The sequence below is a fragment of the Aquarana catesbeiana genome, linkage group LG11 (assembly GCF_042186555.1).
Source record: "Aquarana catesbeiana isolate 2022-GZ linkage group LG11, ASM4218655v1, whole genome shotgun sequence".
Classification (NCBI taxonomy): Eukaryota; Metazoa; Chordata; class Amphibia; order Anura; family Ranidae; genus Aquarana; species Aquarana catesbeiana.
Genome location: NC_133334.1, coordinates 28,376,147 through 28,398,123, shown reverse-complemented (window position 1 = coordinate 28,398,123; position 21,977 = coordinate 28,376,147). Strand labels below are relative to the sequence as shown.

At 42.1% G+C, this 21,977-nt stretch overlaps 1 protein-coding gene and 1 non-coding gene across 2 annotated transcripts in view; both read right to left on the bottom strand.

Annotated features, from left to right (window-relative positions):
- Positions 1-2,029: 2,029 nt before the first annotated feature.
- Positions 2,030-21,977, bottom strand: part of API5 (apoptosis inhibitor 5) — a 32,105-nt gene continuing 12,157 nt past the window's right edge. The window contains 10 exon segments of the mRNA XM_073604127.1: positions 2,030-2,602; positions 7,522-7,682; positions 8,399-8,475; positions 10,517-10,573; positions 11,447-11,540; positions 11,702-11,886; positions 14,642-14,731; positions 18,888-18,992; positions 19,083-19,289; positions 20,801-20,952. Coding sequence (XP_073460228.1) covers positions 2,520-2,602; positions 7,522-7,682; positions 8,399-8,475; positions 10,517-10,573; positions 11,447-11,540; positions 11,702-11,886; positions 14,642-14,731; positions 18,888-18,992; positions 19,083-19,289; positions 20,801-20,952 — 1,211 coding nt within the window. The 3' untranslated portion in view covers positions 2,030-2,519.
- LOC141113116 (small nucleolar RNA U109) lies at positions 3,667-3,791 on the bottom strand. The gene has a single exon (XR_012236740.1). It is a non-coding gene; the product is annotated as a small nucleolar RNA U109 (small nucleolar RNA).

Genomic DNA, 21,977 nt, shown 5'->3' with positions numbered 1-21,977 from the left:
GCAGACCCTCCATCACCACCCTAACCAAAAAAAAAAAAAAAAAAAAAAGTACAAAAAAAAAAAAAAAGTACAAAAAAAAAAAAAAAAAGTACAAAAAAAAAAAAAAAAAAGTACAAAAAACATTTGCCTTTTTTGATTACAATTTCTGGTGTAAGGTTTGCTCAAAGCTTCCATAACTTTTCAAATCCATTGGGCAGGGTCGGCCAAAAAGTAACAACCCCCCCCCTCCCCCATTTGGCATGAAAGGTTCACATGTACTGCGCTTTGTGCATGCAACAAGTTCATGTCCGCCCTCCCCCCCAGAGAAAGTCAAATCCCTTCAGTGAAAGTCACATGACATGACCAGAAAAGAAAGGTTGATCAATCACTTCATATAAAAAAAAAAAAAAAAAAAAAAATCTCAGCCATCTAAACTTTCACATCAGCAGAATAATCAATATAGGGGTAACATTTTTTTTTTTTTCTCAGGTCCACCCAGAAAACAGCTGGGAAGGTTGATGTAAACCAAGTCCCCAAGATGGCTAAAGAAAAATAGAAGTGTGCATTGGGACCATGACATGGCAACATCCTCTGACCCACAGCCAGGTTCATTTCAGTATGCCCCAACTTAAAGTGATTGTAAGGGATTCCATTTTAAACACATGGTATATTTACATGCTATGTGTAATCGTTTTGCACAAAGCAGCCCCGATCCTCCTCCTCTGGGGTCCGCTGCTGGCGCTCCTGGCTCACCCCTCGCCGCTTGCTATGGGGGCGGGCTCTGTGTGTCCATAAACAGAACTCGGCTCCACCCCCTCCTCACTGGCTGTAATTGACAGCAGCCGATGGCTACTGCTGTTGTCTCTGAGCCAATGAGGGAGAGAGCCAAGAGAGTCTCTGTTCTTGTGCACAGTGCTGGATTGAGATCAGGCTCTGGTAAGTATAAGGGGTTTTTTTACCTTAATGCATAAAAGGTAAAAAACAAAACCTCAGAACCCCTTTAAAATTTTGTGGGCATGTTAAAAGGGTAAGTGCACTTCATGATTGCTCCCTTCTCCTGACCTAAACTAACCCCCCCCCCATTGACTCTGCTTACCTAGTCCAAATGGCCATGGCCTCCACTGTTTGCTTACATTCAACACTGAAACTTTCCATGTCCCAGCTGCGCCTGCACAATACAGCCCCATAAGACTTCTGTTAGATCATCCTCAGCACCTCTGGAATCCGCAGGAACGAACCGCGCCCCTGGGATCCGCAGGAACGAACCGCGCCCCTGGGATCCTGCAGGAACAAACCGCGCCCCTGGGATCCTGCAGGAACGAACCGCGCCCCTGGGATCCTGCAGGAACGAACCGCGCCCCTGGGATCCTGCAGGAACGAACTGCGCCCCTGGGATCCTGCAGGAACGAACTGCGCCCCTGGGATCCTGCAGGAACGAACTGCGCCCCTGGGATCCTGCAGGAACGAACTGCGCCCCTGGGATCCACGCTTAAGGAAAACAAAAATGTATCCCTCCTCCTTTGTCCTGACTTAAAGGAGAAGTACAGCCAAAGCTTGTTTGGCTGTACTTCTGTGGATCACAGGAGTGAAGTTTGTTCCTGCGATCACAAGAGTGAAGTTCGTTCCTGGGATCGCAGGGACGAACAACACTCCTGTGATCCACAGAAGTACAGCTAAACAAGCTTTGGCTGTACTTCTCCTTTAAGTCAGGACAAAGGAGGAGGAATACATTTTCGTTGTCCTTAAGCGCACTTATCCTTTAAAATCAGCGATGGCAAATTTACAACATCTATGATTGGCTGGAAAATAAAGACTCATTCTCCCAAAAAAGTTTTATATATACTTTTTTTTTTTTTTTCTTCTTTAAACAGCAAACGGCAGTTTGGTATTTGTCCACAACAAAAGATTTCCATCTGTCTTGCATCCGTCAGGCAGATTTACATTTGGTCAAAGAACCAAACGGTCTAAAAGTAAAAACTTAAAATTGGTGGCTATAATTGCAAAATAATAAATAACGAGACAATAAAACATTTGCTTTCACAGCAAAGGAAAACTTGGAAACGTAGCTGTAATTTTATCACCTGCACACATGCCGAAAACAGAGGAAAGTTAATTTGGCAATGACAACCGAACCACAACTGTCAGCTGAGGGTTGAAATATTCAAACCGTGGCGCCAACGTGGCCTGAAAGCAATGTCCTATGTTCACTGTAATTAACGAGGTTACTGTATCTGCACATTCCTTTCACTTAATTCCTAGAGAGAAATGTATTTGCTACAGTTCTGGATTTTAAATTTTCAGGCGGGATATGTGTGTCGTTTTGAGCAGATCCCTACATGAAACATGGAAGCGGCTCAGAATCCGGTGTGTGATGCTGAAAACTACGGTAGGTGTACGAGACTGAAGAACGTCTGGATACAAAACGTACGTACAAAGGTAGAAAGAATGCTTCATGTTAAAAGTCCGTTGCCGGTGGCAATTGTAAGGAGGCATCGAGCAGTCCGTCAGTCAGCTGAGTCTCCATGCCGGTCTCTCCTCTTCTAGTACATTCTTCCTCGACTGCGGTTCCCACGAGTGCCCCCCCAACCTCTTCCTCTGCCGCCGCGGAATCCTCCTCTCTGTTCTGTAAGATCCAAACATTTTTTAATTAAATGTCAGTGGGCAAGACAAGTTATTCCATTACAAGTACAACAGATCGCTACACAGTTCAAATATGTGAACTGCCGAAAATAAATCCTGTTCAGATTTACCCCCCTAGTTACATTTGCACAAGCTGCAGCAATGTAACTATACTATATTACCAAAAGTATTGGGACACCTGCACATATTTTTTATATATACACACACACATTATATATATATATATATATATATATATATATATATATATATATATATATATATATATATATATATATATATATATATATTATATATAGATATATCTATATCTATATATATATATATATATATATATATATATATAGAGAGAGAGAGAGAGAGCTATAGAAAGAGAGATATGTGTGTATATATATATATATTTTTAGAGAGATATCTATAAAGAGAGAGATAGATATATATCTATCTCTCTCTTTATAGATATCTCTCTAAAAATATATATATACATATACACACACACACATATCTCTCTTTCTATAGCTCTCTCTCTCTATATATATATATATATATATATATATATATATATATATCTATATCTTTCTTTATATCTCTCTCTCTCTATATATATATATATATATATATATATATATATATATATATATATATATATATATATATATATATATATATATATATATATATATATATATATATCTCTCTTTCTATATCTCTCTCTATATATCTATTCCCTCTCTCTCTCTATATCTATATCTATATCTATATATATATATATATATCTATACATATATCTATCTATCTATCTCTATACACACACACACATATCTCTAGCTATATCTATATACATAAACTTTTTTTTTTTTTCAAATGATGTCCTTTGATCTGTACAAGCACTTATATTTAACACCTAGGAGATTTTTTTTTCCCATCAAGAGGTGTGGAAACATTGTTACAGCTTACACAGTTTCAGAAATTGGTTGGCATTATATTTGGGGGGTTGGGAGTTACACACAACATCCTAACCTGTACTAATGATATTCACACTTTTAGTCATGTAGGAGTATTATACTACCACTCAGCCTGTTCTTAAAGGCTGTCAGCCCTGATAACTCCTTTGGTCTATATTGCATTTGTAAAAGTACATGTGCCCTATAGGAAAAGAGCACATGATGTGGAGCCGAAACAACCAATCGATTAATCGGTCAATCAATTATGAAAATAGTTCTCAACTATTCTCATAATCGATTAATCGGCCAGCCGATCAGTTGGGCTGCATACAGAATGCATCACACACACACACACACTTTAATAACATCCCAGTCTTAGTCCGTAGGGTTCAATATTGAGTTGGCCCACCCTTTCCAGCTATAACAGCTTCAACTCTTCTGGGAAGGCCGTCCACAAGGTTTAGGAGGGTGTCTATGGGAAGACACTGATGTTGGACTCATACCCAAAAAGACTGAGTGCTGTAATAGAATCAAAAGGTGCTTCACCAAAGTATTAGTGTAAGGGGTGTGCACACTTATGCAACCAGATTATTTTAGGTTTTTTATTTGTACTTCCCTCCACCTTGTTGTGGATTCATGAAGAAATCCATTTTATATTTACTGGCAGAAATATGAGAGTTGTTTAGGCCTCAAAAAGTAGATGAACTGTGATTTTGCAATAATTGAACTGTTCCCCTCTTGGAACCATTTCATGCATAATAGGTGAACTCATACGCTTTACAAAGCTTAATGCATCAACCATCTTTTAAAGTTTTACAAACCTGCATTGAGACGGAACCTCGATGGAACAATAGTGTATCTTGTCACAAAACAAGGAAATATTTACATGGTTTTATTGGATAAACAAAAGCTACACATACAGCCATAGGAAAAAAGGTTATACAGACTTATCACATAGAATACACTTGTGTCCACCAAAACCTATTGTGTTCGAGTGAAGAACTGTTTAAATAGCTAACAACTCATTGTGTAGATTTTAGGAATTGTGGACACAGCTAAACTATCTAAACATCCATTGAAACTAAGTTCAATTCTACACATGGTGGGAAAGATTTGAAGTTTGTGCAAATCAAAAATATTTTAAAAGTACCTATATGGTTATTATAAGTCATTTCAAATTATGTATGATAATGTAGGTCACAGAGATGATTATAATTTTAGTATCTGCGGACCCAACAACTTTGGTATAAAGAAAATATATATGGCAATGTGATTTTATAAGTAGAAGTGTTTTAAGAAACTAATTAGTATTATGAAATACATATAAATGATGATTAAAACTATATAAGACTACTGTATATCTGCTGTATTCATTTTTCACTTCCTCCTCCCTGGCCGCTGTCCATCGCATCATTTCCTGTTTGCAATGCCTTCTGCGAAGGGGCGGCAACTTCCTCTGACACTGCCGTTGCTATGGAAACCTGACCTGAAACCTATTACACAGCCTGTGCTGCACTGAGCATGTGCGAGATCTGCAAGGATGAGATCCAGGAAGAAATACAGTCTGGCTTCAGATGCCCACACTTAAGATGGCCACAGCCTGCTGTAAGTTTATAAAATAACAAACTACTGCTATAAACTAATAAAACAGACCTTAGTTTACAGACTAACTTTACTAGAATACATTAAGCTTGTGTATTATAGGGGTATTTTTATTTAAAAAGTATAATTTCAGCTGGAACACCACTTTAACCAATAGAAAAGAAGCCATACCTTTTGGGCAGAGCTATTATAAATTTTTATGGTCTCATTGTCCGAGATGGTATTTAGAGGCAAGTAAGATGCCATGAAGGGGAGCTCAGGGGACCCACCCTGACACACACTCTGAGGGGGACCACTGGGAAATGGCCATACTTCCAGACAGACTGATGCCCCGTACACACGGTCGGATTTTCCAATGGAAAATGTGTGATAGGACCTTGTTGTCGGAAATTCCGACCGTGTGTGGGCTCCATCACACATTTTCCATAGGAATTTCCGACACACAAAGTTTGAGAGCAGGATATAAAATTTTCCAACAAAATCCGTTGTCGGAAATTCCGATCGTGTGTACACAAATCTGACGCACAAAGTGCCACGCACACCCAGAATAAATTAAGAGAGGAAAGCAATTGGCCACTGCCCCGTTTATAGTCCCAACGTACGTGTTTTACGTCACCGCGTTCAGAACGATCAGATTTTCCGACAACTTTGTGTGACCGTGTGTATGCAAGACAAGTTTGAGCCAACATCCGTCGGAAAAAATCCATGGATTTTGTTGTCGGAATGTCCGATCAATGTCCGACCGTGTGTACAGGGCATGACACTTATGCACCATGCGTGAATACATATTTTGACATTCATGAAGATTCCTGAACCCTGATCCTTGGAACTCGGAGGTCACAAGAAGTAAATCCTCTATAAGAGTATCCACTTTTGAAAGCTATGGCAGCCACCTTAACTCTGGTAACCAGCAATCCAGACTAGTAGCCATCTTGGAATGGGTAATTATGTCATGTTGATTTTATCTTGTATGTTCTCTCAAATATTGATGTATTGAATTATACTATTGATAATCGTTCTCCTGAATCAATAACCGCCTTGTAGATTTTTCCCTAAAGATTCAATTTTTCATTATATTTTTCTTTTTGCATAGTTGCCACTTTTATTGACAAAACAAACGTCTAATTTATTTCACATTGTTAACCACTTACTTACCTGCAGTATAGTAACGGTTGGACGTTTGAAATACAGACGTTCTGTTTCATTGTCATTCTCACAAGGTTATTGATTCTACCGAGAAGTTATCATGGTGGTATTATGTTAAAGGGACGGTACGCTCATTTTGCAAGTGTTTTTATTGATTTTCAAGTAACGCAATCGATATTTTAATTTCATGTAAAGATTTGTTTTTTGTCAACCAATAAATGTAACCATTTCGTATGATCACATGTTTCCGTGAAGAAGTTTCATATGCATAGACTGTGTCATATGGATTTTTCTTAAAAATATCCTCGTTAAAAATGACTCAATAATAACTGTGCGGAAAACCTGTCCTTAAAAAGCACGACAACCTAAACTAATTCAGTTTGTTGTTCAATTGAGTTATACAGTTTATAGGTCACATTAAAAGTTGCAAAAAGTTCTGAAATTCTTTATCCTTGTCTCATTTTTTTTCACATCACAAAAACCTGACATTTTATCAGGGGTGTGTATACTTTTTATAACCATAGTACATGTGTGGTCTTGTGCACCATGTAAAAATGCAGTGTAACACACATTACCGCATGTCAACTCCATGTGGTTAAAGCGGTAGCAAACCGCACTTTTTTATTTTAGACCCAGCAAGACAATGGCATTATGTGCTTGTAGCACGTTATGAAATACGCGCAGAAGTCACAGAACTAAGAACAAAACTGTGGAGGGAGGGCACGGGTATGCCATCCCTCCAGAGCGCATGCGCCGGTGACATCACTGACTGCATGCAGTGTGAATATCTCAAACTTTGTAGGAGACTTTCACTGTACCTACAGGTAAGCCTTATTAAAGGCTTACTTGGAGCTACAAGAAAAAGGGTTGACTTCCACTTTAAGTTGCATAAAGTGTCATTTCAATAAAGTTTTAAAAAAGGATACATAATCACCACCACCCCTTACACAACGCACAGCAGCGGGCGTGCTTTATAACATATTGTGCATCTGTTGGTGTGAGCGGGCCCTAAAGTTCCTCTGCACTCAATGAAAAAAAAAAAAAATTCAGCCTGACATCACTGTCCCGATAAATCTTTTTTTTTTTTTTTTTTTTTTAGCAAAATGCCCGACTAGACCAAAAGGTTTTCCGTTTTTATATATTTCGTTTTATTTTATGGCTGCCACATTTTTCCACTTACAGATCCAACTATAGATTTCCCTGGACTTACCATAAGAGAAATTCCCAAGACTTGCGCTGTATTTCCCGCTGGGTGGGTTGTAGATTTGTCTGGAGTCTCTTTTTGGTCCCATAATAGGCTTTTTTGGCGGTGAGGAGGAGGAAGAAGAGGAGGAGGAGGATGTAGTGCTGTCTTCACTTGTTCTCTTTTGTCTGGAAAAAAAAAAAAAAGATTATTCAAAAAAGTAACATACTGTACACAGGTCAGTCGTCCTCCATTCTGGGCATGCTGCTGCCAGAGGACTGATGTCAATCAGAGGAACAGATTTCACTCTGGCTGTTATGCAATTAAAACCAACAAACGACCACACAAACACTAAGACCCCTTTCACACTGGGGCCGCGTTAGCGCTAAAGCGACTCAGTGTGAAAGGGGTCTTACAATAAGGATACTTGATGAGCAGAAAGCGTTGGACATATGATCAGATTTCAACTATGTGCTGTGTCTATATAGTGCAGGGATGGGACCGGCAGGGTAGTGTCAGAGATGAAGAGGGGGGTGGGGGGGCACAACTGAAATCTTGGAGGGAAAGCCCTCCCAGGCACCTCCCTAGATCCAGCCATGCACCACTTACTTGGCTGGCGCTAGCTAGTGGGAGTCCCTGCATGTGCCGCCGATGCTATTGCAAGCACTACATCCCTAGAGATGTCCCTGCTTGTCTGCATTGGCCACCACCACAGGCGCTTTGCAAAACACATCATCCCTCCAGACGTGCCTTGGCCACATTCATAACTCCAAGTTTACAATTTTGTGGTTTGAGCGCATGCATAGACCTATTGGGCCGCATGCGGCTCGTGAATTGGACACCCTCGCTCTACAGCTTTTGTCGCTTTCAGCACTAGATCTCTCCACTCCAATGTCAGACTCACCCAATATCTGCTCTCTGGACTGGCTTCCAGGACAGGGTCACTGTGCTTTTGTAGGATGGAGGATTATGGAACAAATCCTAAAATTAAAAAAAAAAAAACACATTATTGTAACCTGCTAAACTATAAAGCCAAGGAGGTGAGAAAATGAATAGTATCAAGTTCCCCCTAAATAGTAACAGTACCTTGCCCCCCTCAATCAAAATACAAGGAAAAAAAAAACATTTAAAGTGGATGTAAACTTTCTCCTATACCCAGTGAAGTGCACAGCCTCAGATGATGCACAGAGATGAAACAAATCTCCCTACATAAGTTTTGCATGTATATCTGCTGTCTTCAGCTTTATGTATTCTTTGGAAAGCGCAAATTGTGTTAGATTTTCTCTTCATGTTCAGCATTGGGAATGGATTCTTAGCATACAGCCAAGACAGCTGATTGAAGGAAAGGTGTGCACCACACACACACACACACACACACACACACACACAGACAGACAGACAGAGACTTGCAGAGCTGTGCTGTGACTAGGGATCAACCAATATCGTTTTTTTGGTGCCGATATTTCAGCCACCTCTCAGGCCGATATTCTCTGCCAATATTCTGTACATTAAAAAAAAAAAAAATTATACTGTCCTTTTACTTTTTTTTTTTATCACTGTTATTGCTGTCACAAGGATAGTAAACATCCCTTGTGACAGTAATAGGCAGTGACAGGTACTCTTTATGGAGGGATCGGGGAGTCTACAAGACCCCAAAACCCCTCTCCTCTGCACTTGAAAGTATTCAAAACGTCAAGATCAGTGTTTTTGAATACTTTCTAGTTTTTAAAACTGGCGCCTTTAAGTTGACAGTAACCTGGGAAGTGATATCATGACCTCGCTTGCGGATTACTAGATCTGAGACCCGAACGAAGCATGGGCTTTGTTCGGGCCTTCGGCTGGCCAGCGGACGTTCCGGCTGGTTGCTCGGGCCTCCCCGTGGGACGCGAGAGCCCAGGCAAGCGACAGAAGGAGGGGGAGGAACGTCCACTGCTTGTAATAACAGCAGAGCGGCTCAGCCGCATTGGTTGCTATTAAAATAAAGCCGACCGTCCGCTCTAAAGAACGGTATCGGGGTGATGCCTGCAGCTGCACGCATTCCCCCGGTAAAACCCCTTGAAGCAATAATTGGTATTATCGTGTACGTTTGTGACCAATACTTCCAAAAAAGTGAATACCGGCCGCTGATAAATCGGTCGATCCGTAGCTGTGACAAGTCAAGCTCTATGTTTATTTATAGCAACCTCTATAGAACTTGTCAGAAGATATCAGAGCAAAGAAACTGCAGAAACACACGGGACTCAGGGCTTTGGAGAGAGATAAGAAAACACTACAGATATATGTGCCCAGCTCAAATTTAATAAATCGGGTTTACATCCTCTTTAAGCATGGTCCAACTGGTCTTTTCTCCATATTGTATGGTGGAGTTTGGTGGTAGGGGGCCAGGAGGCTTCTGTAAATGTCACAGCACCTTGCCTAGAACAGTATATGAAAGAATACTACAGTCATCCCCTTTAGATGTGTATGCTCCTCCATGATGACCATTGAGTGCTTCAGATGTAAATCTGTACTAAAGCTCCCCTGTCACAAAGTGCAAGCAGGCAGTCATGCAATGGGGAAGAGTTACTCAAACTGGAGCACTCAATCTGGTGCAGCTGTGCATGGCAGCCAATCAACTTCTAACTTCAGCTTCTTCAATTAAAGTAGTGATTGTAACTACTTTGGGTTCACTCTGGTTCTTCTTTTGTATATTTTGGTGGAACATCTCAGGTTACTTGGTTGGGAGACTCTAGTGACCATTAGTGGAGCACTGGTGGACATACTGGTCCTTCTACAGATGGTATATTAATCTATATAGCCTTCATGACTCTGTGCAAAGGGCCCACATGTTTTGGTAAAATCCTTTTTTATCCAAAAGGTGGAGGTACATCCAGGTGGCGTGAATTTCGGATTGGAAAGATCTGGTTTCTTCACAGACTTGGACTTATTTGGGACCATTTTTTATTTATTACGATACACTTGTTTTGATTAACAACGGTCACTTTAAGCTTGGCAAGATTGTACATATAAAACCGTCACTTACCTTGATTAAAACATTTATATTGTTGGTTATTTTCAAGGCCACCACTTTGATTTTGTTCTGTACAAAAAAATAAAATAGACATATTACTTGGAGCTGGTGATGGATGCTGTATCGCTGCCAGATAAAAAAAAAAAAAAAAAAACACAAAAAACCCCCTGAACTACTAGGTTTTTTAAAAAGGTTAAGAAGACCTTTCACACGGCCAGCGAAGGTGCATCGGCGGTAAAGTGCCGCTAGTATTAGAGGCGCTTTTCGTCCGTTAGCGGGTCGCTTTTAACCCCCGCTAGCAGAAGTCATCCAACGTTAGTCGAGTGGGGGCAATCATTCCATCACTCAGCACAGTGCCTATGTCGAGTGAGGGAATGATGGCCCCCCCCCCCCCCCCCCCCGACGACCAGAGGGGGCACCTCTCCCGCTGCTGATAAAAGTGATCTTGCGGAAAATCCGCCGCAGAGACCACTTTTATCATAAAGTGGACCACCCGCCGTTTAAGAAAATACCAGGGTTATGGCAGCTATCTGCTGCCATAACAACAGTATTCAATGCCAAAGTCCGATGTATAACGACGGAGGGTGGTCCAGAAGCGGTTAATCAACTAATGCACTTGCACTTGAGGAAAGTTGCAGTGTCCCATCCCTGTAGCAGAAATGATCGCTTAAGGAGCATCTCGCCAAAAATGAAATGCAGAGGATGCCTAAAATCTGACTTGTGCCTTAGGGCAGACTTCTGGGAAAGTCACACAAGCGTGAAATAACATTTTTGCAGAAGATCTGTACACCAGCTGTATACAGAAGGTCTCCAGATTACCATATTGCATTGAATTTTGATTACAGAGCAAGTCTTTTAGCCGAAATTTAGTGAGCAGATAAAACTTCATGTATAAAAAGGCAGACAAGGGCTAACATCAAGGTATCTGCAATAGATATTCACCTCTTCTGTTTTTAAAGCCTCCCCGGATTTCCCCTGCAAGGCCAGGCGAAGCTGTCTAATGTACACCTGTAATCCTCGGGCAAAGTACTGTAACCTAGAGAAAGTAAATGAAAACATTTAGTGATACGCCATTATACAGATAGTTCAAGTAAAGTAAACCTGAAGAACAACCCCCTTCCCCATCACAATCATCCAGATCTAAAAATAATCGTAAAAAATGTGGCTTTTTTTGTTTTTTGTGGTCATCATATTCACCTTATTTTGAAGTCTTTAAGCTTCTCAGCATTTACTTTCTCGCCGGTGAGAAAATCTGGATTCTTGCGTCCAAGCTGGTGGAAACTGAACAGTAAACATTCCACGTAGCTGAACTGGAGTTTTGGCTCCTCGTTCGATGAATTCTCCCCGTTTTCTACTTCCTCTGGAGGAAGCGGCATGTATTCCTGGTAATGCAGAGGACAAGAATAAGAAATAGGCAGAGCTTGTAATCTGATGGGTGGTAGAGAATCTCCATAAATACGCCCTTCAAAATTGAAATGTGGCATTACACAACACAGGAGAGCATGTGAGCGCAAAAAAAAAAAAAAAAAAAAAAAAAAAAAAAAAAAGCATATGTAGCACATCTGCAATATATGCCCGTTAAACCATTTTTTTTAAAACTCTTTAACCACTTAAAGCGGATCTTCACCCATCTAACGTTTTTTTTTTTTTTTTTTTTTTTTTAGGAGTTCATTCAGAAACTTTTCTAATCATGATAATTTACTCACATGTTCTGTGAAGTAAGTCCGATTGTGGGCGATTTCGTTTCAAAGAATAACTTTTAAAAATCACAGACGGCGGTTCCCATCTTCGTTGTGGGCATTTGAAACCCACAAGCATGAATTTCCGGGATGCGGTGAATGCTGTCCTCCCAGCATTCACCGCTCGTTCCTGCGCATGCCCAGTGTCATCGCCGTCTGATTCTGGGTTGCCATGACAACGGGCGGCGGCGTCGGAAGTTCCCGCCCCGTTGTGATGGCAACCAAAAAGTCTCACGAGATTTGGCGGAGGTTACTTGCAATGTCTCCTGGGATGAAAGACAATGAGATCCCAGGAGACATTGCGGGGAACGAAGGATATGACGACAATACCCGCAAAAGTCCACGCCCACAGCCGCAGGGACAGAAGAAAGCAAAAACATATAACGTAAGGTAGGTAAAAAAAAAAAAAAAAAAAAAAAAAAAAAAGCTCCATATGGCACTCGGTGCTGCTTTTAGAAGCCACCGAGATGCTGATTAAAAAATGGGTGAAGATCCGCTTTAAAGATCAGCCTTGTTTTGGATTTTAGGTGTTTACATGTTTAAAACAGGTTTTTTTTGCTAGAAAATGACTTAGAACCTCCAAACATTATATATTGTTTTTTTTTCTAACACCCTAGAGAATAAAATGGCGGTCATTGCAATACTTTTTTTCACACGTATTTGCGCAGCAGTCTTACAAGCGCACTTTTTTTTGGGAAAAAAAAAATCACTTTTTTGAATTAAAAAAAAAAAAAAAAAAAAACAGTAAAGTTAGCCCAATGTTTTTTTTTATATTGTGAAAGATAATGTTACGCTGAGTAAACTGATACCCAACATGTCACGCTTCAAAATTGCACCCGCTCGTGGAATGGCGTCAAACTTTTACCCTCAAAAATCTCCATAGGTGACGTTTAAAAAATTCTACAGGTTGCATGTTTTGAGTTACAGAAGAGGGCCAGAAATCTTGCTCTCGCTCTACCGATCGCGGCGATACCTCACATGTGTGGTTTGACCACCGTTTTTATATGCGGGCGCTACTGACGTATGCGGTCGCTTCTGCGCGCGAGCTCGGCGGGACGGGGCGTTTTAAAAAAAAATAAATTTTTTTTTTCTTATTGATTTAATTTTTACACTTTTTAAAAAAAAAATATTTGGGTCACTTTTATTCCTATTACAAGGAATGTAAACATGACAGGACCTCTTAAATATGAGATCTGGGGTAAAAAGTCCTCACATCTCATATTATATATAATATATATATAATGAAAATAAAAAAAAAAAAAAAAAAAAAGGAATTTGAAAAAATGACATTGAAAAAACGTGCCTTTAAGAGGTATTGATGGAAGTGACGTTTTGACGTCGCTTCTGCCCTGCATTGTTATGGAGACGGGTGGGGGCCATCTTCTCCTCACTCGTCTCCATGCCCAGCTAGGGAAAGGACGCGATCGCCTCCGGTGCTGCCAACGGCTCCGGTAAGCGGCGGGAGGGGCCCCCTGTCCCGCCACCGTTAAAAGTGATCTTGCGGCGAATCCACCGCAGAGACCACTTTTATCTTGTAGCCGAAAACGGGGATACCGGGGTTATGGCAGCTAGCTGTTGCCATAACAACAATATCCGTCCCCAAAAAAGGGACGTACATCGGCGTTTTTTACCTTCATGCATTCAAGGATCACCCCGCAGAGGTGATCAAATACCACCAGTAGAAAGCTCTATTTGTGGGAAAAAAAGGACGTCAATTTTGTTTGGGTATATCGTCACACGACCGCGCATTCGTCAGTTAAAAAAGTGGCCCGGTCATGGAGTAAATCCTTCCGGTCTTTAAGTGGTTATAAACCTCAGACACGAAATATAAAACAAAGCATATCCCTCTATAGTGTGTACTTGTCTCAATCCAGAGCACCAAGTGTCATTTCTGTCTGCTGCTTCATTCCTCTGCTATCAGAATGAGTCACTTCTGACAAATGTTCCTGACACCAAGAGAAAAATGGTGACAGGGGAGGGAGCTCCAGCTGATTGACAGCCTCAGCTCTGTTCCTATGTGGAGGGGTGGGCGTCTTCCCTCCAATCAGCTCTCAGCCCTCTCCTCACTGAGCTCTCTGCAGAGTGTAACATCAGCTCACCGCCCTCTTTTTTTTCTGGCAGCTCAGACAAGCTGTATAAGATTTTGGACTTTCAAGAGGAAAGAAGACTGCAGATACAAATTATGTAGGAGGATTTGTTTCACCTCTGTGTATCACCTGAGGCCAGTCACTTCATTGGGTACATGAGAGGGTTTTTGAACACTTTAAGGAAGGAGGTTTAGTTTTAAAACTTTCAGAATTATTAAACCTGCACCAAAGTCCCATCAAATACTTTAGCAGAATACATTTTAAAATCTTAATTCCTATTAATATCAAAAACAATCCGAAAAATGACTTACCAAAAGCTTCTCAAAGAGTTTGTTTAAATTTGATTCAAGTTTGTCCATGTCTCCGCAGAAGGCGCTCATCTCAGCCAGAAGCTTCAATACCTGAAAAAAAAAAAAAGTTAACGAGTTAGAGCCAATTATAATCTAAAAATGATAATATGTTTTATCACTTAAAAGGGGTTGTAAACTTTCGTGTTTTTTCACCTTAATACATCACATGCATTAAGGTGAAAAAAATTCTGACAGTGACCGGCCCCCCAGACCCCCCCCCCCCCCCCCGTTTTACTCACCTGAGCCCTCGGCGGGACGCACTGTCCCTCTCTGCCCGGCTCTTGATTGGATAGATTGATAGCAGCGCAGCCATTGGCTCCCGCTGCTGTCAATCAAATCCAATGACGCAGGGGTCGAGTACGCATAGACGCCGAATGCTGGACTCGGCAAGGTAACCTCCCAGGAGAACACTTCTCCTAGGGGGTTATCTGATGTGGGGAGGAGCCGTGAGAGCCGCGGAGGGACCCCAGAAGTCGAGAATCGGGGCCACTCTGTGTAAAACGAGCTGCACAGTGGGAGGCAAGTATGATTTTTTTTTTTTTTTAAACAAGGGTTTTCAATCACTTTAAATCTGTGTTTTCAAACATTTGGGCCAATCTATAGAATGTGGACAGAACAAATGGGATACAATAGGTGTCAGACACCAGGTTTCAGCAGCAGAGGCAGTGCGGTCAATAGGTGCGGCCTATTACCAAACTACAGGCCATGTCACACCCCCTGCAGCATCTTCTCCTCCCACTGTAGCGGCAACTCTGCTCTGAAATCAGGAGCATTGCAGCAGCGTTGCCACACCATCCCAAGAAGATGCATTAGCTGGACATCTTTGGCGGAATCATCAAGTATTTGTGAGACTTTGCAGGGAAACTAAAAAAACAAAAACTAAGACCTCATGCACACAGGGCGCTTTTCTGCTTTTTTTGCTTCAAATCGCCTCCTCATGTACACATAGTCTTTTAGGAGCTTTAAGTGGCATATGTGTTTTCAAGCTGTAAAAAAAAGAGAAAACCCAGGGCCAGCGCGTTCTGGAGGAGCAGCGTTACAGCTGTAAGAAAGCCTGATATGGCTAAACGAACGCGTGTTAACTACGTATACTACATCAAGCATTTTTAAGCTGTAGTAATTGGATTTGAGAGTGGAAAATAAAAGAGGGTAGAGAAACGCGGCTAAACGCGCATTATCGCCATTGCAAAATGCTTTTAAGAGCGCGATATTACAGCTTCTTTTTCCTGGCGTCAGTATTGGCTTTGCAGCTCTTGTTTTTAATGCCCAGTGTACATGAGGTCTTAAGCGGAGGTAACCCGCACTTGATCACTTGTACCTACAGGCAAGTTTTAAATAAAATTTACCTATAGGTATAATAAAACATGTACCGTTTAGAAGATATTGACAATTTCTTCAGACGGTGACATCACCAGCGCATGCGCACTGTGCTCTGAAGTGAGTGCACACTGAATGTGCCATCAATCCAGAGTGCTGTGTTGCAATCGCGACTCTCATGCACAGAACTGAAGTCATTGCAGCTCAGCCGTTCAAATGGCTGGAGCCTGCGAACCTGGAAGGAAGACCATGTGGAGATGGAAGACCGGTTAGTGGTGACAGCGCACATCTGGAGGGATACCCATTTAGGCGATATTCATTTTGCCTACAGGTAAGCCTTATACCTGTAGGTTTAAAAAAAAAAAATAAATAAATAAAAATCACAAAGCGGACTTTACTACCCCTTTAAGTCTGTCAGAATGTGCCAGTATATCATGGTGGATAAAAATCAATGATTTTTTTTCTTGTTTTTTAAATCAAATAAATAAAAAGTTTTGTTTTGTTTTGTTTTTTTATTTAAAATCGCATTTTTTTGATTTTTTATCAAATAAATTTATTTAAAATGCTTTTGGAGCAAAAATATATCTCTAGATAGTTTTCTATTTAAGATACATTATTAATTTAGTTTATTCCGCATGAAATGGAGCTTAGTTATGTAGCATGAGGCTGTATATTTTGCAATATTTAAAATATAATTTTTTTTTGGTAAACTCATTCAATGAATCCAAGCTCTGCAAGCTGAGATAACGTGCTCTGCATTGATGCATTCACACAATTTCACAGTAACCATGAGATAGAACAACAAAGTAATATTCCTTTATCCCATTGTTTTGCAAATCTACGTACACTACAAACTGTATGATTGAATCAGTTCTGATATCGCTGTTTTACTGACCTGGCAGCTTATTATTCTAATTAGGAAACCTTCATTTTGTTTGCAAATATTAAAGATTCTAACTACCAGCAATAAGTCTTTACATTTAAAGAGCACAAGTCATTTCAGATCCATCATGGCAGCGCCTGTTAGTGGGCGTCCACTCACCTGCTGCCGCCACCTTGTTGTGTCACTGCCACATCACCAGCCGTCCCATTAAAGTGAATGAGACTGTCGGGGAGTCAACAGCGGGTCAGAGGAGGAGCCTCAACGGGACAGAGATGACAGTTGCTCTTTGAAAATGATTTACCGTATTTATCGGCGTATAACACGCACTTTTTTCCCCTTAAAATCAGGGGAAAGTCGCAGGTGCGTGTTATACGCCGATACCCTGCGATCCTGAGCTGTCAAAATTTCAAAATCGCCGACCGCGATTTGAAAATGGCGCCGAAATACACAGAGCCGGTCCTCGGCTCTTTCCGGCGGCTCTCGTTTACTTTCGGCTCCACTCGTAGTCCCGAGCGGAGCTATCCGAACCTACTCGGATAGCTCCGCTCGGGACTACGAGTGGAGCCGAAAGTAAACGAGAGCCGCCGGAAAGAGCCGAGGACCGGCTCTGTGTATTTCGGCGCCGGCGGCGCCATTTTCAAATCGCGGTCGGCGATTTTGAAGCACAGGGAGCAGGGACCGTTGATCGAAGGCTGCACTGGGGCAAGGCTGCACTGGGGCAAGGCTGCACTGGGGCAAGGCTGCACTGGGGCAAGGCTGCACTGGGGCAAGGCTGCACTGGGGCAAGGCTGCACTGGGGCAAGGCTGCACTGGGGGAAGGCTGCACTGGGGGAAGGCTGCACTGGGGGAAGGCTGCACTGGGGGAAGGCTGCACTGGGGGAAGGCTGCACTGGGGGAAGGCTGCACTGGGGAAGGCTGCACTGGGGAAGGCTGCACTGACATGGCTGCACTGACATGGCTGCACTGACATGGCTGCACTGACATGGCTGCACTGACATGGCTGCACTGACAAGGCTGCACTGACAAGGCTGCACTGACAAGGCTGCACTGACAAGGCTGCACTGACAAGGCTGCACTGACAAGGCTGCACTGACAAGGCTGCACTGGGGAAGGCTGCACTGGGGAAGGCTGCACTGACATGGCTGCACTGACATGGCTGCACTGACATGGCTGCACTGGGGCAAGGCTGCACTGAGAAGGCTGCAATGATGGGCATTTAAATGTAAGTTTTTTTCCCTTCAACTTCCCTCCTAAAAGTTTTTTTTTCATTAAAATTCCCTCCTAAATTGGGGTGCGTGTTATACGCCGGTGCGTGTTAAACCTTGATAAATACGGTAATTCAAGTTGACAAATCAAGCCTTTTTACGCGTGATTTAAATCAAATCCACCCTGTAGTATATTGTGCATACTAGCACATTATGCCATTTACTTGCAGGGAGACTTTTATTTATTTTTTTTTTAAGGCTCCCCTACCGCTTTAAGTGCAGATGCACTTACAATTAAAGTTTTACTACAATCTTCCTATACGGCTTACACAGTGTACAGACTCCTCTCCCCTGTACTGAAATTGCTTACCCTGATTTTAATGCGCACCAAGCTTCTCATAGTGAGCATTAAAAGCTGCTCATCAAGATAGAGCGTGCCTCATTTCAGGACCAAAAGACGACTATCATCATCACATCTACCACTTTCTTCCCCAGACTTGCATGTCCCATCACATGTGGGAGACACCAGTTTCCTGTATTTAGGAAGCTATGTACAGCACCCTGTGGATCTCTCTCTGCAACCATGATCTTCCTGCATTGCATGGAGGAGCAAAGCAATCTAGTGAGGACATCACTGGGTCCAAAATAAGGTATGTAATGAAACCAGAAAGGCTGGAAAGGAGCTGACCAGTTTAATGAAAGCGGACAGTTTGGAAAGGAGCCATTTGGTCTTCCCTTCTGTTTTGGAACAATAGAGGTTGTTAGAATAGTAATGAGAGTCAATAAGAGTATGCACACTCACTTCCAATTGGACATCGATGCCCTCTGCTGGGCTGGTCAGGGAACTCAGGATGGGAAGCACTTGCTCACAAAAGTAGGTCATAAATTTAGTGGAGTGGACATTTTTCTACAAAAAAAAAAAAAAAAAGACATTAATATTTAAAGTCATCACAGTGCTTTATTCTGTTCCCTATAGACAAGGAAACTAAATACTTACAGAAAAAAGTGGCACGGCTTGCCGCATACACTGGAGGAGGCGATCCACAGAGTCGGGGTCTGCAGGGTTGAGGGTCTGATAGAGACCCGCTTGCTCAGATACTAAATCCACCAGCTGCTGTCTGCCGCTGACTGTCTGTAATGTCTTCAGAGAGGCCAAGATCTTCATAAACAGGACAAATTCCTCCCCGGTGACATCATCCAGAACCTGTGAAATGCCAAAGGAATATTAAAAAAAAAAAACTGAATAAGCAATAGCTTTTCATTAGAACCCACAAACTCATTTCTATCCACTCAAATCAGACATCTGCATTGTGTTAAGTGTTTAAATCATTCCGTGTGTGTCCATGTAGGGCCCCATTTCATACTGGATTTCCTTCAAAGTCAAGTATAAGCCCTGTCCTTTACTGGCATTAAAGGAAACCGGTCATGAGATGAGAATTGCTTGACTGGCTGTAATGCTGACCCATTGACTTGAAAAGTAAAAGGGTTTTTTTTTTTTGGCCCATTTATACTTACCTAGGTGGATGCAGCATCAGTCCCCCGGCGCCTCTGCACTGAGAGCCGAGCGATCGAACATCACAGATGGCTCGGTTCTCACAGATCCCCAAGCGGAGAGCTGAGCTGAGGAGGGGCGGGGAGCAGACATCTCAGTCTCTCAGCGGCTCGCTGAGAGACTGAGGCGGGTACCAGTCCAGGCACCTGGCGAATCCAGACTTTATTGTCGGAATGACGCGGTGCCTGGACTGATTCCAGTGACGTCAGCAGAGAACGGACTTCAGACCGTTCTCTGCTAAAAACGGGTCACAGGAGTGCAAAATGAATTTCACTCCTGTGACCCTTAGGAGAAATACAGCCAAACGAGCTCAGGCTGGACTTCTCCTTTAACCACAGAAGTCTTTGACCTAGAAGAAGTATGCCAATAAGGACTGTAGAGACTGAAGGGTAGAGACTAACTAAAGGTTATGGGACAGCAGAGCAACACAAGACAGCAAGACTGTCGTAGATCGCCGCATCATTGTGCAGCGATCTTACTCAAAAGTGGGAGCAGGTACCTGGTTTAGGCAGGTATCCACCCCCCCAAAAGTGCCAAAAGCGGAGGGGGGGTGCGAACAAGCGGAGCTTACACTTTTGGGTGGAGCTTCGCTTAAAAAAAAAAAAAAAAAAAAAAAAGAAGAAGATGAAGAAGATGCTCCTGTCCCTTTAAGGCACAAGATACAGAACAGTGCTTTTGCCGTGTCAATTGTCTCTTTCTATGCTGTGCAATACCTGGTTGATCCTGCCTGTTCCAATTTAAACTGACCACGTTTATCACGGCTGCTGATCAGGATAGCGTGGTCAGATTACGTGTCTGTCATCCAGCTCTCTCCATCTCCCCCTGTCATTTTCGTAGTCTGTTACGCCCTGATCTCCTCCCCCCTGCCCTGCCTTCGTAGAGTAATTCCCTGGCAGCTACTCCTCCTCCCCTCCTATGATGCCGATGAGAAGAAACTGAAACCAGTTCTCACAAGGTCAGAGTGACAGAGCAATAACGGTCCCTCCCACTGGAGTCCCTCTGCTCGGGAGTGAGAACAAACTGAACCATGTGACTGCATAGAAGAGCTCCTATCTAAAAGACACTTTTTTTGCAAAAAAAAAAAAAAAAAAAAGACAGCCAACAGGTATACCTGGATAAATGATCCATTTTTTCCACCTGCCCATCGATTGTGTATAGCTTACCTTCTTAGATTCTGAAAAAATGTAGTCTTCCACCTCTTTAGTCATGACATCTTCGGGAACAGTTTTCAGTTTGTTAGAGAGAAACTTGATGGCTCTCTCCCGTACAATGTCTTCACCTTGAAGAATCTGGCTGTATAATCCCCCGAGGGTGCCTGCACAAAACAAGTAGATTTCTTATATCCTATGATCAGCTAATTGATCGTTTATCAACCAGCGGCCGACCGCCCTATAGCAGCTTTACTATCTAAAAAATTTGATAAAAATAAACCCAACAACTTTTGCGGAAACCAATCAGTATACCCCGATTGGGATTTTTTTTTACCAAAAATATGTAGCAGAATACATATTGGCGTGAATTGATGAAGAAATTAGATTTTTTTTTCCTATTTTTTTTAATTGGATCCGATTTATAGCAGAAAGTAAATCTTCAGAGTCGTTGGGCTGCACAGTACTGCATTTTGTGCATTCGCACTCCCTAATGCAGAAGTCGCCTACAGAGAATCTGCTTGTCCAACAGGTTCTATAGAGAAATTCCTAGGTGACCGGGTCCGGAAAGGGAATTTCAGGAGTGCAGGGAGCTGCAAATCAGAAGGAAATCTGAGTGCTGATCAGTCCAAGTGTGGGAGTCTCTAGGGCAGGAGTTTCAAACTGGTGGCCCTACAGCTGTTGCAAAACTACAAGTCCCATCATGCCTCTGCATGTGGGAGTCATGCTTGTAACTGTCAGCCTTGCAATGCCTCATGGGACTTGTAGTTTCACAACAGCAGGAGGGCCACCAGTTTGAGACCCCTGCTCTAGGGCTTCAAAATCTATTATTACTCCATGGGTTTCATCAGTCCATGAGAAATTATATGGAGGTCTTAAAACTCATGTAAGGAATTTAGGTTCTCCCTTTCTGAAGCAGCTCACAAGTCTGACACTAAGGGTACTTTCACACTGATCTGTAGCAAAAATGTGGTAAACACATATGCGTTTTTGCAGGGTTTTTGGGGGTTTTTGGGGGTTTTTTTGCAATCAAATACTTTTTATTGAGTTTTATTTTTTTTCCCTTTTTTCTTACACAAATAGAAGCAAAGCACAGCACAAATACCTGTACATGACAAAATAAATAAAAATACAATTTTAAATAGACAAATAAATTTAACAATAATTGTTTCCGGTACATAGCAGTTATCAC